This window comes from Danio aesculapii, chromosome 17 (assembly GCF_903798145.1).
Source record: "Danio aesculapii chromosome 17, fDanAes4.1, whole genome shotgun sequence".
NCBI classification, from domain to species: Eukaryota; Metazoa; Chordata; class Actinopteri; order Cypriniformes; family Danionidae; genus Danio; species Danio aesculapii.
In genome coordinates this window covers 47,766,012-47,781,011 of record NC_079451.1, presented here as the reverse complement: position 1 = coordinate 47,781,011, position 15,000 = coordinate 47,766,012, and the positions used below count along the sequence as shown (strand labels likewise).

The 15,000-nt window shown below is 33.2% G+C and overlaps 2 protein-coding genes across 3 annotated transcripts in view; one reads left to right on the top strand and one right to left on the bottom strand.

Annotated features, from left to right (window-relative positions):
• Positions 1-9,044, bottom strand: part of supt3h (SPT3 homolog, SAGA and STAGA complex component) — a 290,795-nt gene extending 281,751 nt beyond the window's left edge. The window contains exon 1 of the mRNA XM_056477667.1: positions 8,826-9,044. Coding sequence (XP_056333642.1) covers positions 8,826-8,852 — 27 coding nt within the window. The 5' untranslated portion in view covers positions 8,853-9,044. The remainder of the gene's footprint in view (positions 1-8,825) is intronic.
• runx2a (RUNX family transcription factor 2a) overlaps positions 1-15,000 on the top strand; it is a 147,966-nt gene that overhangs the window by 57,638 nt on the left and 75,328 nt on the right. For both annotated transcript variants that reach the window (XM_056477666.1, XM_056477665.1), the window contains exons 3-4: positions 8,861-9,108; positions 12,927-13,083. In XM_056477666.1, coding sequence (XP_056333641.1) covers positions 8,861-9,108; positions 12,927-13,083 — 405 coding nt within the window. The remainder of the gene's footprint in view (positions 1-8,860; positions 9,109-12,926; positions 13,084-15,000) is intronic.

Below are 15,000 nucleotides of genomic sequence, written 5' to 3'. Positions count from 1 at the left end.
GGAGATACTGCCGTCCTAAAAAACTAAACAAAAGTAAATACCTTAGGAAAGGTATTACAGAAAATTTTGGCGGTTTTAAAACCTTGACTTTTCCAAACCGCGGAATACCTTGAAAATGGTTATCGTCTCATGTCCACGTCTTCAACGCGAGTGCATGTGAAGCAACCGGTGAGCACCAGCACACACGAATATTATGCATGTACATCTCAACATGCGAAAGTGTTCCTCTACATGTTTTCGTCAAAGTTGTTCACAATACTCATCCATCCGCAGAGTTTGTAATGTCAATGTTTACAAATACAAGCACAGCCGTTTAGAGGTCATTCCTGGTTAATGATGTCAGAATTTACCGGTATTTTGGAATGGATGTGTGAATGGTCTTTTCTGGAAAAATTCCGTAACGTTCTTACCTGTGTGAACAGCGCTTTTTTAAATTTACTGGTAGAGTCTGTGTGAAAGGGGCTATTATTTCAATGATATAAATATAGGCCTTGTTGACGTGATGTTGCATTTTCATTGTCACATGACAAAAGATGAATGTAATTAGTATGTCATCATTTAAAACACAGTAAATAGTTAAACATTTCTTTATCTTCCACAAAACTCTTGCTAAAAACTGCTGTCTTATTACATATTTGATCTAAATCTAAAAACTGTCCTGTGGTGTGACTGTCTCAAGCATCACAGTTCAGTAAATTACAGCTCTTTTAAATTAAGACGAAAATTAATACCTCAGGCTATATAATAAGTACTTCATTTAACAAGTGTCGATTTTAATAAATGGTTTTAGCAATGATTTTTTCATCCATATATTTCTAAACACATTTTGTCACTGTAAACCTCTGGTGTGACACCTTTTGGAAATGTCCAAGTTTGACAAGTCATGGACAAAAAAATATTTTTCAGAATTTCATTTAAAATAAACAGCAATATAAAGATAAATGTCCAGCAATGGAGATCACATGCTCTTACGCATGTTATTTGTATACCATTAAGAGATGTTTTTCTTAATTTTTTGCACAATAACAGTTCGGTAAAAACAAAAAATCTAATAAAAGTGAACAAAAAATGGACAGTTAGGCTGCATTAACACTGCACTGTTCAAGTGACTCAATTCCGATTTTTTTTTAATCCGATGTGGTACAGATCGGATGTGGCCCATGTACGTGTAAGCAGGAACAAATCACATGGATTCCGATTTACTCAAATCAGATTCAGGCCTTGTTCATATGTGGAAACTTATCTGATATGTATCGGATCCATGCCCTCGTGTCTGCAGTGTAAGCAGGTAGATCAGATGTTAACCTATCAATCTGAGTCACGCATCATTAAAAGCCCTAGCGAATGACGTCAACTCTGACGCTTTCATTCAGAACAGATAGCAGAGTCCCAAACCTTAAATCTCATACACAAGGACTTAAACAGCTTTTATATTGTCATGGCTTAGATTTTCCCAAACATCTGACTTGAAACTACACAAATTTAACTCTTTTTGTGTGTCTGTGTTTTGCAAAAAATAAGCTTTTTTACTGCCTATTGCTCAACTACTGATAAATGCATATAAAATAAGCACAAAAAATACGCAATTTATTCTAAAACTATAAATATTTTATTCAATTTTTTTCATACTTTACAAAATATTAATGGCATCAAATGGGTATAATTTGTGAGTGTTCTGTACCAACTGTACATAAAATGTACACTTATAATAGAAAATGTACATAATACTGAAACAATCATTAAAAATAAATAGTTGGCATTAATAATTATATTTATATTAAAATGATTAGAAATATAACAATCCTAATATAAATTAGAATTATAATGAGTCTAATTACTGTTTTCTAATTATTATTCAAATTATTTAAATGACACACAATAGCAAAAATAAATTATATTAACAAACTACTCAAACAATTTAATAAAATTTATTAATATTACTACTACTACTACTAATAATAATAATAATAATAATTATGATAATAATAAATATTAAAAACTAAATATTTATGCATTCATTCATTCATTCATTCATTTTCCTTTGGCTTAGTTCCTTTATTCATCAGGGGTTGCCACAGCGGAGCACCTGGAGAAAACCCACACCAACAAGGGGAGAACATGCAAACTCCACACAGAAACGCCAACTGACCCAGCCGGGGTTTGAACCAGCGTCCTTCTTGCTGTGAAGCGACAGTGCTAACTACTGAGCCACCGCACTGGCAATTAATAAAATTGTAGTAGTAAATCCAGATCTGTAACAACAACATTATTTGCTAATTGAGCATAGTCTGCTTCACCTGAATTATTGGAGCATGTGCCATGGAGCAGTTAGCATTCATCACAGCTATCTGCGCAGTTTGCAGTTAGACTTCCTCCAACACAGAGAAAACAAATTAACAGGATGCTGATAAAAGGCCAGAAATGGAGCTTGTCAAATTCAAATGTGCTCATTGTGTGCCGTGCACTGATTTCCATTCGGACTCGAGAGCAGGTGAATCGTCACAACACACCAGCTTCATCTGAATAAAGCTGAAACTGCATGAGTGATTCAGAAACCACAGCTTCCTACAGTATCAGACTATCAAATCTCCCCGACGGACGGCCTTTTTCTCACGTAAACCCCAATATTACTTCTGTGCACTCATCATTACACTGTTGGACCTATAACTGAGTTTTTATCCAAAAAAAAAGAAAAGAAAAATCCCAATTGTGAATAAGATGCGTTTCCATCAAGTTTTTCGAGCAGCTGACTGTAGTATTGGTAACCTAGCAACCAACAGTAAACAATCACGCATAATGGAGTAATGCTTTCTACGTCAGAATTTATTCAATAAATGTGTTTTCATTTCCAATCATTCGCATTAATCCGTTTTAAAAACCAAGACCAACCAATAGCCGAGTTTCCACGTGAAGTGAATCTTTTCAAAGATCACACACAAAAAAGAAAATTCCCAAATGTTAATTGGGTGCATTTGCATTAAGTTCTTAGAGCAGCTGAATGTAGAATTGGTAACCTAGCAACCAACAGTAAACAATCAAGCATAGGGGAGTCACATAGATGTAATGTTCGAGAGTTTATTTAGCAAATGTGTTTTCATCTCTCATTATTCGCATTTAATTCATTTTTCAAAAACTACTCCAACCAATATTTGAGTCTCCATCCTAACAGGAAGAGAACCTTTTCAAAGATCACACAAAAAAAGAAAAGAAAAATCCCAAATCCTTTTTCAAAACCGACTTTTTCCCAAAAGCAAGTGTATAAATGTTTTGGGTTTTTTGTTGTTTTTAATTTAATTTTTGCTTTCTTATTTGATACGTCAAAATACGCATTAACACATGGTGATGTAAACCCAGCTATTGTTATTTAGTATGGATACTTGATTCTGACTATTTTCCTCTACAATTTAAGCTCACATGCGACTTTTCTCAGAATCCTGAGTTAGCTTCTTGTAATTCAGAATTGTTTCCTCTTAATTCAGACTTGTCTCCTTTAACTTTTGTTTTCGTTTTGCCATTTTTTTCATTCTCTAAATTCTAAGTTTAAGTTCAGACTTTTTCCCTCTTAGAAATGGCACCCATCACTTGAGTCTAAACCCAGCCACTTCAGAAATATGAGTTTATACAGATTATGTCTCTTTTTTCTTTCTACTGTAAGTTCTTAACATTTATCTTGGAGTTCTGAATTCACATGTTGAACTTCTGTCTTTTATTCTCATAATTCCAAGTCTGAATCGCAGAGTTGTGACAAATTGGTAAACTGACCTTTTTCAGACTTTCCTCTCAAAAATCCCAAAGAGACTCAGAATTGCAAATAAAAGTCACAAGTTAAAAAGTTATTATTACCTTTTTATTTATTTATTTCACAGCAAAGTGAACTTCTATATTTAACGGTCACCGTCCCACCACCTGAACACTTTTACACAAGTTTACAATTAAATCCTAATCTAATCATGACAAACTACATATCATTGGAAATGTCTAAGACCTCTGAATACATATTATACCACCGTTTTTTGTTACGTAGAAGGAGTAATAGATTAAAACACATTTTTTAAACCATAATATTGTAGACAAAGCAATTATGACAAACTATTTATCATTTGAAAGATTAAAATATCTAATTTACATATCTGGGCACAGATTTTTGATAGATATTACTGAGTACTGAGCAACAGTTATTCAAGTCATAAAGCATTATTTTGCTACAACAATCCACATGTAAAATTTTGCTTATATATTTTTTTAGAGATGAAACTCAAATCAAATACCACCAAAAGCCATATACTGGAACCCTAATTACATTTATTGTTTTATAATTTTCATAAATATAAAATGCACATAACTTTAGTTTCCCTTCTCTTTTTTTTAATTCTGCTACAATCTTACATCTGTAGTCTTTAAAATGACACCAAGCTTAATTCTGTGCACCAAAGTGTGAAGATTGGCAATCATTTAAGATGACCATGCAATTTTCATGTATACTTTTAAAAAGTGGAGACGACAGTTAACAGTTTAACCGGTATAAAATAAGCTATCATCAATGCTCATATACAACAAACTCGAAAGGATGTCAAGCCAAAGCGAATCCAGTTTGCACATGCCGAACGGAAAGCAGAATTTCGAAGCTATGACGAAACAATGATTTCAAGCTTGTCGTATGACTTTAGAAGACTCAAAATACAGCACAAACTAACTTTAATCAACATGCATCCCAAATGCCTTCAATAGAGCGCCCAGGACATTTTTCAAAAACAGTCCTATTTCATGTTCCACAAGAATAACAGCAGCACTTGGGTTTGGAACGACATGAAGGTGAATAAACGAAGACAGAATTGTCATTTTTCAGCGAACCTCTCCTTTAATCAGAGCCAATATAAATCTTAATTCTGTCTGCGAGCGACATGAAACTAAATGTTCCAGAGTGTCACCAAAGCAAAAAAGCGGGGCCCCGTTTTCTTCAATAAACACATCCCGGCGTAAAATTTCCTTCTGTTTTTCGCCCCCTCTGTTGGATGAAAGATAAAGCGTTTTGCTTTGACTCGTGAAGGCAGATGGTCTCCATACTGGGCAAAACGAATTCAGATGTGGCAAATGAATCAAGATTACTTCAACATGCAAAAGGCTTTGAAAGAACAGAAAAGGGAGCCATTCTATTTATTGCATTTTCCTCCATGTAATTAAATAGTCAGGACTTTAATGTAGCTTCCACGTCTCTCTCTCTCTCCCTTTTTTTTTTGTCATTGCTTTTTCTTCCGACGCCTAGTTAATTTACTCATTTAGTCGTGGGCACGAGATGCGGCGTTCAATTTGTGCTTTTCCCAGATTTTGCCAAGAGCAGTAGTCCCTACAGCGTGTAAAGGCAAAAACACGGATGACTCTCAATGATTTGAGGAAGGACGCTTTTTACCACTGCGGCTATAAGAGAGCCCGCAAATATCAAGCGTTCAAGAGACCTCCAACATATTTATTTCTTCCTCATCCAAGACATCCAACTCCGAGCTTCCGCCACACGCTGTTTCAATATAAACTGAACTATATTTTTCATTAATTACAATTACTCCAACTCAGCTGTCTCGTAAATTTACAGGCAATCATCATAACTGAAGGGGGGGAAAAATAAAATAAAAAATCTGAAACATATTTGGCGCTCAGAGAAGGAAATGTAACTTAATAGTGCGTCTTTCTCGAGGCCCTAATGAAGTGGCAAATGCGTTTCAGAGCCATTGGATGTTTTATTTCCCTCCTACATCCTCGCCGCCACACACAGCAGAGCCACTAGACCGGCAATCATGCGAAATCCATTTCTCTCACACCGAAACGTGCAGATTAAAGGCTCCTGGACGTGCACTTGGACAGGAAGGAGGAGGAGAAATGGCTCACACATTCAGATCTCCATCATCAGTTTTCTCTGTGCGTGTGTGTGTGTAAGTTTCCACAGAGTCAGACTTCATGTCGAGTGCTGACATCACTCTTCCTACAGTCTTTCAAACAGCCAAGGTTTTACAAACAATACACATGGGGGAAAGTCAGGCTAGACACAAGAGCGTGGATGTGATTTTCTTTTTCCAGAATTGACTGTGAAGGAAGAATAGAGTATTAAACCTCGTCGACCACAGACACCGAGATGGAGTTTAGAATAAAAAAGGGGAACTGAGATGGTTTCCATCGAATTAGTATCAAGTAAAACCAACATACGTTTTTGAAAAGTCATTCGTTGGTTAAAAATCAAGCATATAACTTACTTTTTAATGCATCTGTGCTGAGGTAACATTTAGAATTGAGGTAAAGTTGTTTTTATATTCGCTCAATTGTTCATTGACAACTTGTGACACGTTCCCTATATTGTTTACCATAGTACTTGTAATATTTAGTATGAAATAACATGTATGACTTGACACAACATTAGCACTATTTAATTGATTGTGAACAATGTATTTTAATAGTCATTGCCTGCTAATATGATTTCCCTATTTAGAATCTGCAAATAATACAACTCTGATATTATATTATTAAGGAGAAAGTCTGAATGTGCGAATATAAAACCAACTTTACCTCAATACGTTAAGACTAGTACATCTGACGTTACACCGTCAAAAAGCGTAATTGCTAACTAAAACTAACAACTTTCCGACTTCCAAGATGTCAAACAGATTACAAATGTATCAAATAAAACGATTGACAGCACTGTTAAGACATTAACTTCAGTTTACAGCACTTTATGAACCAAAACAATCGACCGAACTGAACACACAGATCAATTCGAGTCGCGTTTTGATATACGTTGACTTTCAAACTTAACGGATGACTGGATTTTTACCCTCGCGCGTTTATATAACAGCGTTTTTACCTTGTGTTAGGAAATATTCAATCCATCCATGTGCTCTTTACACACTGCAAGGCACTTGTCTTTGATGTAAACACTGCTCAGCGCGTGTGTATTTGGCGTCACGCGAAGCTGCGAGGGATTGTGGGTAATGTAGTGTTTAATGCTCATATAATGCGATAGCCTGTATTTGTAAATGATCGCTGCTGTAGTCTTGCTTTTAAACGCGTCGCATGATAAAAGACGAATTTTAATGTTAAAGAGCGCCACCAAAAGAGCTTTTTTATACAGTTTTTAAAAAGATCTACTTTGATTAAGCACGTTTAAATTTATAATATAATATAATATAATATAATATAATATAATATAATATAATATAATATAATATAATATAATATAATATAATATAATATAATATAATATAATATCATTAAAAATATATTTTTGCATAGCATATTTAAACAAAGAATCATTTGACAACTATATAACGAAAATGTTTACTTTGTTTAGTCAAATGTATTTTTCTTACTGCCCTTGCAGTTAAAAAAAGCATTAAACAATGTATTTTAATTTAATTTTAATATTATTTTAATATTTAACCAATTTACTTTTACTGTGTGTATAGCATATTTGAACAAAGACCATTAGAGAATCATAAATATTATTACAATTATCATTTTTGTTATAATTGTTCAAAAATATTACTACAATTATATATATTGTTTTATTTAAAACTGTTATGTTTCTTACTGACACATATTTAAATATTTAAAAAATCATTGATTAAAAACTATTTTAAAATATTATTATTTTATTATTATTAATAAACAACATGTAAAAACTCCCAAAATTAATAAACTGTTCCTTTTACAAACTAAAAAATATAAAAAACATATATAGAGAGCACAAAACTGCTCATATACATTAAATAAATACTAAATATTGACAAAGTGATAGGCTAAAAAGGAAAAACAAATCATAAAACCTTCTTCAGTATATAATTACCATGGCTTAATTCTACTGTAGTTGTTGTCTGATCTTGTATAATATTAACTTCAGCCTGGCTCTTTATCTGTCTTTAGAAATAGGAAATGAGTCACTTCTCTTCTCTGCTTGTTTGCTTTCTGTCTGGTTTTCAATGAGGTGCGTTTCTCTCTCCCTCTATGAGCCTTTATGTCCGAGTGAAAAGAAGCTTGCTGCTGCCATAAAAAATCGACAATGTTTTATAGTTCACTTTTACTTCACAATCATACTCTAGTTGTTGAGACATATGCGTTTTATCACCTCATTTAATTTAAAGATGTGCTGCTCCTGTATATAGGCTGAGTGTCAACATGAATCTGGATGGCTTTATAATAAAAACAGCCCGATATCAAACCACAGAATTGCTCATTTATTTTGATACCACGAAATGGTGCTCGGAGACATGACGTGCTCAAGACTCATCAGCATAATAATCCTCCTGCTTCTGCATATATATATAAACCACAAAAAACCTGAGCTCACCCAAGTCCCTGCCTCCAAAGACAAACCACACAACGAGACAAAAACACTGCGGCTTTTCCAGCGCCTTCATCTTTCAAACCACAACCTCTGGAATCACCTTTTTAACCCTTCGCAAAGCCTATAGATGGAGAAAGAAAGATATTAAGGACTTTTTTTTTCTTGTTGCAAACTTTCTTTTTTGACTTCTTCATGGTGGCGCGTTTTGAAAAGCGCGCTGACGCGAACGAGCGCGCGTTATAATGCGAACCCTTCGCGATATTACCACGGATTTTAAACTTTCTCACGACGAAAATCACCTCGTAAATTATGTCTTAGTTCAACCATGTGCGTTTATTTCCACGCGAATCACCTGTAGGAGCGCGTAAAGCTCGCGCGTAAAAGCGGATCCGAACATATCCAACTTTTTCGGGACGGACTTTACACATCATCGCATCTATTTTTAATTAAAAAGCGCTGACATTTTGCTGAGGTATTTTTTTAGTGTACTGTAGCCTACCTTTGCTGACATTGTTGTGATGCGCATTCCGGTAGATCCGAGCACCAGCCGCAGGTTCAGTCCGCCGTCCAGCACCCTTCAGCCTGTGGCGGGGAAGATGAGCGATGCGCAGCCGGAGCCGAACGCGGTGGTGCCGAGACTCCGACCTCACGACAACCGGACCATGGTGGAGATCATCGCGGACCACCCCGCCGAGCTCGTGCGCACGGACAGCCCCAACTTTCTGTGCTCGGTGCTGCCGTCTCACTGGAGGTGCAACAAAACGCTCCCTGTGGCGTTTAAGGTCAGAAAGACGCTTTAATACTTACATTATGTGACATTATAGCTAGATGAAGTGTCAGAAAGATGCTTTATTACTAACATTATGTGAGATTACAGATGTGTCATTGTATAGTTAACATTTGATGTGTCTAAAAGACGCTTTAATACAAGCGGTGTGTAGTTATGAGGTTATAGGCTATATGAGAGATTATATAGTCAACATTTGAAGTAAATCAAAAAAAAAAAAAAATCGCACAATTCACACTACTAATCACCCATTAGCTAACACTACTATCTTAATAATCTACTAATTAGCTGTTTATTAATATTAATAGCCTGAGACGTTGTGTTTAGGATAGGATTAGTGATGTATAACATACTTTATATTTACTAATGAACAGTGAATGTCTTAATAATAGGCAATAATGGTGAACTGTGACCTAAACTAAAGTGTTACCGAAAGGTTTTTCAAACTCAGCAGACAGGGTGTTGTTGAATAGTTTTAGGACAAATTTGAGAGACGGTTTTGATTCACTTCATAGTGTTGACCACTGTGTGAGACTTTATATATGTGAGATTATATTATAATCGTGACTATTTGCATGCACGTTAACTAGGAATCTCTTGATCTTTTTTAACATCGATTTTTAATATAGATCAGATCTTTTAGATAGGTGCACGATTTCAATCTCTTTTACAGAGACTTGGCCAAGATTCAAACCGCATTAAAATACATAATAGCAACAGTAGTGATATTTATAATTCACATAGAATATGCTATTTTAATATTTATGTGACTGTAAACACAGGTAAACACAAAGTTTAATGCATATAATCAAACATTAATGACTTTTTGAATGTAGCCTACACGATACATGTTTTATAGCATTATTATTATTATTATTATTATTATTATTATTATTATTATTATTATTATTATTATTATTTTAAATACATCGTGTGCTTTAATACTAAAATAATACTTTTTTTTTAAATCGGATGTTTATTCACGAGACCTACTGATATTTGTGAAAGGACTAATCCTGCAGTGCTGGAGAGAAGTGAAATCTGATCGATTTGAGGCTATTCATAGATACAAACGCATGCAAGTTTAATCACATGGCATTAATTACACATACAACTATTAATACTTTTACCCAAAGACATCAAGGGTTTCATACAAGTGCGTTTGGAGTGTATCAGTAACAGGATGGCTTTCAGAATCATTTTGCTGGGTCATTTATTTGAGCATGTGTTAATGATGCAGAACAGAACAACAGAAAACGCTAAATATTTAGTTGCATTTATTTATATTCATCAGCTAATTTAGGGGAAATAAAACTGGTAAAAGATATAACTTTCGGCTACGAACATTGCTTTTGAGAAAACAGTTAAATGAATGAACAAAATACACAAAAAATGCTGGGTTACATTCGATTTGTGTTGGGACAGCATGAATGAACTATGTTAACTTGTTTGTTTTTACAAATTTAAATGGGCCGAGCATAAAATATTCAATATTTTCCCCCTAAAAAAGAATTGCTATGTTTCAACTCATTTAAAAAGTAGTTTTAAAAAAGTTTAGTTTTGAGTGTATTTCCTGTCTAGAAATAAGTAATTTTTAATATTAATATATTATTTTAGAATTGAAGGGAACTCATACCCTTAATAGTAAACTAAAGAAATAAATACTCTTAATAGTGTAAACTCATTTAAAGTACTGGTGTATTTAAGTTAGTTTAAATAAAGTAAAGTAAAAACAGTTGCAACAAAAATTGTTTATTTGAGGTATGTTTACTTATATCTACTTATATTAATCAATCTGACTGAACATATTAAGTTAAACTTTGGATAAATATAAAAATGTAGTTGAGACCTGATTAATCGTTTAAAAAAAATTAAATTGTCCCCTCCCCCCAAAAATGTAAGAATTGTGTTGTTTCAACTCATCTTAAATAAGTAGTCTGAACAAGCAGCAAAAGTCATAATTTTGAGTGTAAATGTGACTTTTTGCAACATCATTTTGTACAGTGTGAATGTTTTATGATCATTTCAAGGATTATTTTGCTCTATAAAAGCCATCCAGCTGTTGTTTAGAGCTATATTTGCGCACTGTAAAAAGAAAGCTGGGTCCCACACAATCCCTTCATGTTGTCCACACACAAATTAAGTTAACCTGATTGTTTTTACACTTCAAGAAGATTGAACATGAAACTATTAAGTTGTTCCAAAAAAAGTAAAGAATTGTGGGGTTTTTTCAGCTTATTCTAACTAAGTAGTTTAAAGTAGTTTATTTTTTTAAATGTAGTTTTCCATTTTGGCAATACGTATTATTTTAAAAGTGAAAGCATTAAAAAATAGCTTTTTTAATATGTATGTAAACATATTTTATAATTGAAGTGAACTTATGTAAAAAAAAATAGCTTTTCAGTCTTTTAAAAAATATATAATATTGATAGTGTACGCTCAATTAAAGTACTTGTGTATTTGAGTTACTTTACAATGTAAAATAATTATTGCAGCCTTGTTTATTAAAGCATATTTACTTTTCTAGTTATGTCAACTTATATCAATCAATCTGACTCAACATATTAAGTTACGTTTGTATGCCTACACTGTAAAACTCGATAAGTTAACTCAAACTGTTTGAGGAAACTGATGAGTACTGAGTACTGTAAAATTACACACACATACAGATATATACATACCGATATATATATATATATATATATATATATATATATATATATATATATATATATATATATATATATATATATATATATATATATGTGTGTGTGTGTGTGTGTGTGTGTGTGTGCGTGTGTGTGTGTGTGTGTGTGTGTAAATAATGCAGGTTTCCACACAATTCATTCATTTCTTCCCAACACAAATGGATTAAGTTAATTTAACACTTCTAACAAATTGATGTGGATTAAACATAAAAAAATTAAGTTGTCTCAATAAAATCTCAAGAATTGTGTTGTTTCAAATCATTTTAAATAAGTAGTTTGCACAAGTAAAAAAAAATGTTTTTGAGTGTATATAGAGTCACATAAATTAATTGTGTTAATATCATCAAACATTTCGAGTATTCGTAACTTAAACATTTTAAGTTCAGTTATCAAATCGATATACGAGTTCAGTTAATAGAACAAATTAAACCCAAACAACTATATACTGTAGCTACTCAAAGGGTTTGGTATTGTATTAGAGCATTAGAGTTAACACAACAAATATAACTAATTCACTCAGAACTCATTTGGTTTGAGTTCTGCTTACTATAATCAGTTTATGAGTGACCATAACTCTTTTTCATTAAGTCAAAGTAACCTTTTTAAAAATAATAAGTTAAAGTAACTTGTTTCATTTAGTGATTTACACTGTTAGGTTTTACAGTATATAAAACATGTTGAGAGCTGAATAACTTTTTTAAATAAGTGCACTGTAACAAATGCTGGGTTTCACACAATTCCTTCACGTTGTCCCAACACAAATCGATTAAGTTATTAGAGGATGAACATTTAAAAATTAAGAATTGTGTTGCTTCAACTCATTTTAAATAAGTAGTTTGAACAAGCTGCAAGTCATTTTGTTTTAGTGTAAATGTGACTTTTTGCAACATTATTTTGTACAGTGTGGATGATTTCTGATCATTTTAAGGAATATTTTGCTCAATAAAAGCCATCCAGCTGTTGTTTAGAGCTATATTTGCAGGTACTGTTCTGTTCGCCCAGCTGTAATGCTGTGAATTATAGTGTATAATGAATCTGGCAGGCCTGTTTTCATCAGTATGTGTGTGTAAACAGGCTGACCTGAGCGCATGTCTGTCCTGTTCAGGTTGTAGCTCTGGGAGATGTTCCTGACGGGACGGTGGTGACGGTAATGGCTGGAAATGACGAAAACTACTCGGCTGAGCTGCGAAACGCCTCCGCTGTCATGAAGAATCAGGTGGCACGTTTCAACGACCTGAGATTTGTTGGCAGGAGTGGAAGAGGTTGGTGCTTTAATTGTATTTATTCTTCACTGGCCGCTTGGTTTGCTTTGGCTGAATCATAAAAAGGGTAATAAAAAAAACAAAATCACGTAAGACGTTTGGTTTACAATGAATGACACGCTGGAAATAAAACGTCGGCACAATCCAGATGTAAGTTTCACCGCAAATACCCCAGATGAAATGCACTGCTTATTGATTCAGAGTGTATAGATGGCTTCTGTGTGACCTTCTGAAAAACAATATATGTCAAATATATAGTTATATACAGTATAGTTGAAGTCAAAATTTTTCGCCGTCTTGTGTTTTTTTATATATTTTTCTCAAATGATGTTTAACAGAGCAAGGAATTTTTCACAGTATTTCCGATAATATTTTTTCTTCTGGAGAAAGTCTTGTTTGTTTCATTTCGGCTAGAATAAAAGCAGTTTTTATTTATTTAAAACCATTTTAAGGTCAATATTATTAGTCCCCTTAAGCAATATTTTAGTTTTCAATTGTCTACAGAACAAACCACTATTGTACAATGACTTGCTTAATTACCCTAACTTGTCTAATTAACCTAGTTAAGCCTTTAAATGTCACTTTAAGCTGTAATAGAAGTGTCTTGAAAAATATCTAGTCAAATATTATTACTGTCATCATGGCAAAGATAAAAGAAATCAGTTATTAGAAATGAGTTATTAAACTTTTATGTGTAGAAATGTGTTGAAAGAATCTTCTTTCCTTTAAACAGAAATTGGAGATTAAATATACAGGGGGGCTAATAATTCTGACTTCAACTGTATATGCAAATTGCAGCGTTTTACATTGAACGCAGTATAGGAAACTGTCCAAGAGTGAAGAGTTGGTCAAATATTGAAAAGAAATGAGCTTCAGAACTGGAACAGAATCACAGAAAAGCCTCGCTATTATTATTTTACAAAAGGCGTCCAGCGATTTGAGTGCTTCCATGTTGAGAATAAAGGAAAAAAAAGGGTGTGTTCAAATATATATAACTGTCTCTTTAGTATTCTCAACACTTTCACAGGCATGTACATCTAATACTGTTCCGCTACATTCACCCTGCCCACCTAGTAGTGTATATCCAGTACATTCAGAATTATTAGCCCTCTTGTTAAATTTTAATTTATTTATATTTTTCCCCAAGGAAAGAAGTTTTTTAAACACATTTCTAACAGTTTTAAAAACTCATCTCTAATAACTGATTACTTTTATCTTTGCCATGATGACAGTAAATAATATTTGACTAGATATTTTTCAAGATGCTAGTATTCAGCTTAAAGTGACATTTAAAGGCTTAACTAGGTTAATTAGGTTAAAGTTAGGTTAGTTAGGCAAATCATTATATAATAGTAGTTTGTTCTGTAGGACTATCAAAAAAATATTGCTAAGAAAGCTAATAATATTGACCTTAAAATTATTTAAAAAAAACATTAAAACTGCTTTTATTCTAGATATTCTCCAGAAGAAAAAAACATAAGACTTTCTCCAGAAGAAAAAATATTATAGGAAATACTGTGAAAATTCCTCGCTTCATCACGTCATAAATGTTTGAAAAAATAAAAGAAATATTTCACAGGAGGGTGAATAATTTTGGCCTCAACTGTATATGTCTGTGCAGGACCAACATTTGCTTTTTAATGGTTTTAATTATACCATCAACATATAAGGAACGTTATATATGGGGAGGAGGAAAGTACTCAACTTGCTTATGGTAATTGACTAACGTTTTGGGGAAAACATCAACAACAACAACGACTAATAACTGCTCTTCTTGGAAGAAAATGTATTTTACTTTACAATGCAAAAAAAATTATAGAAAAACAAATTAGAAAATGAAAGAACTGAAACGCAGATGCAGAACACAGACAAATATTTTACATGTTGTATATATATATATATATATATATATATATA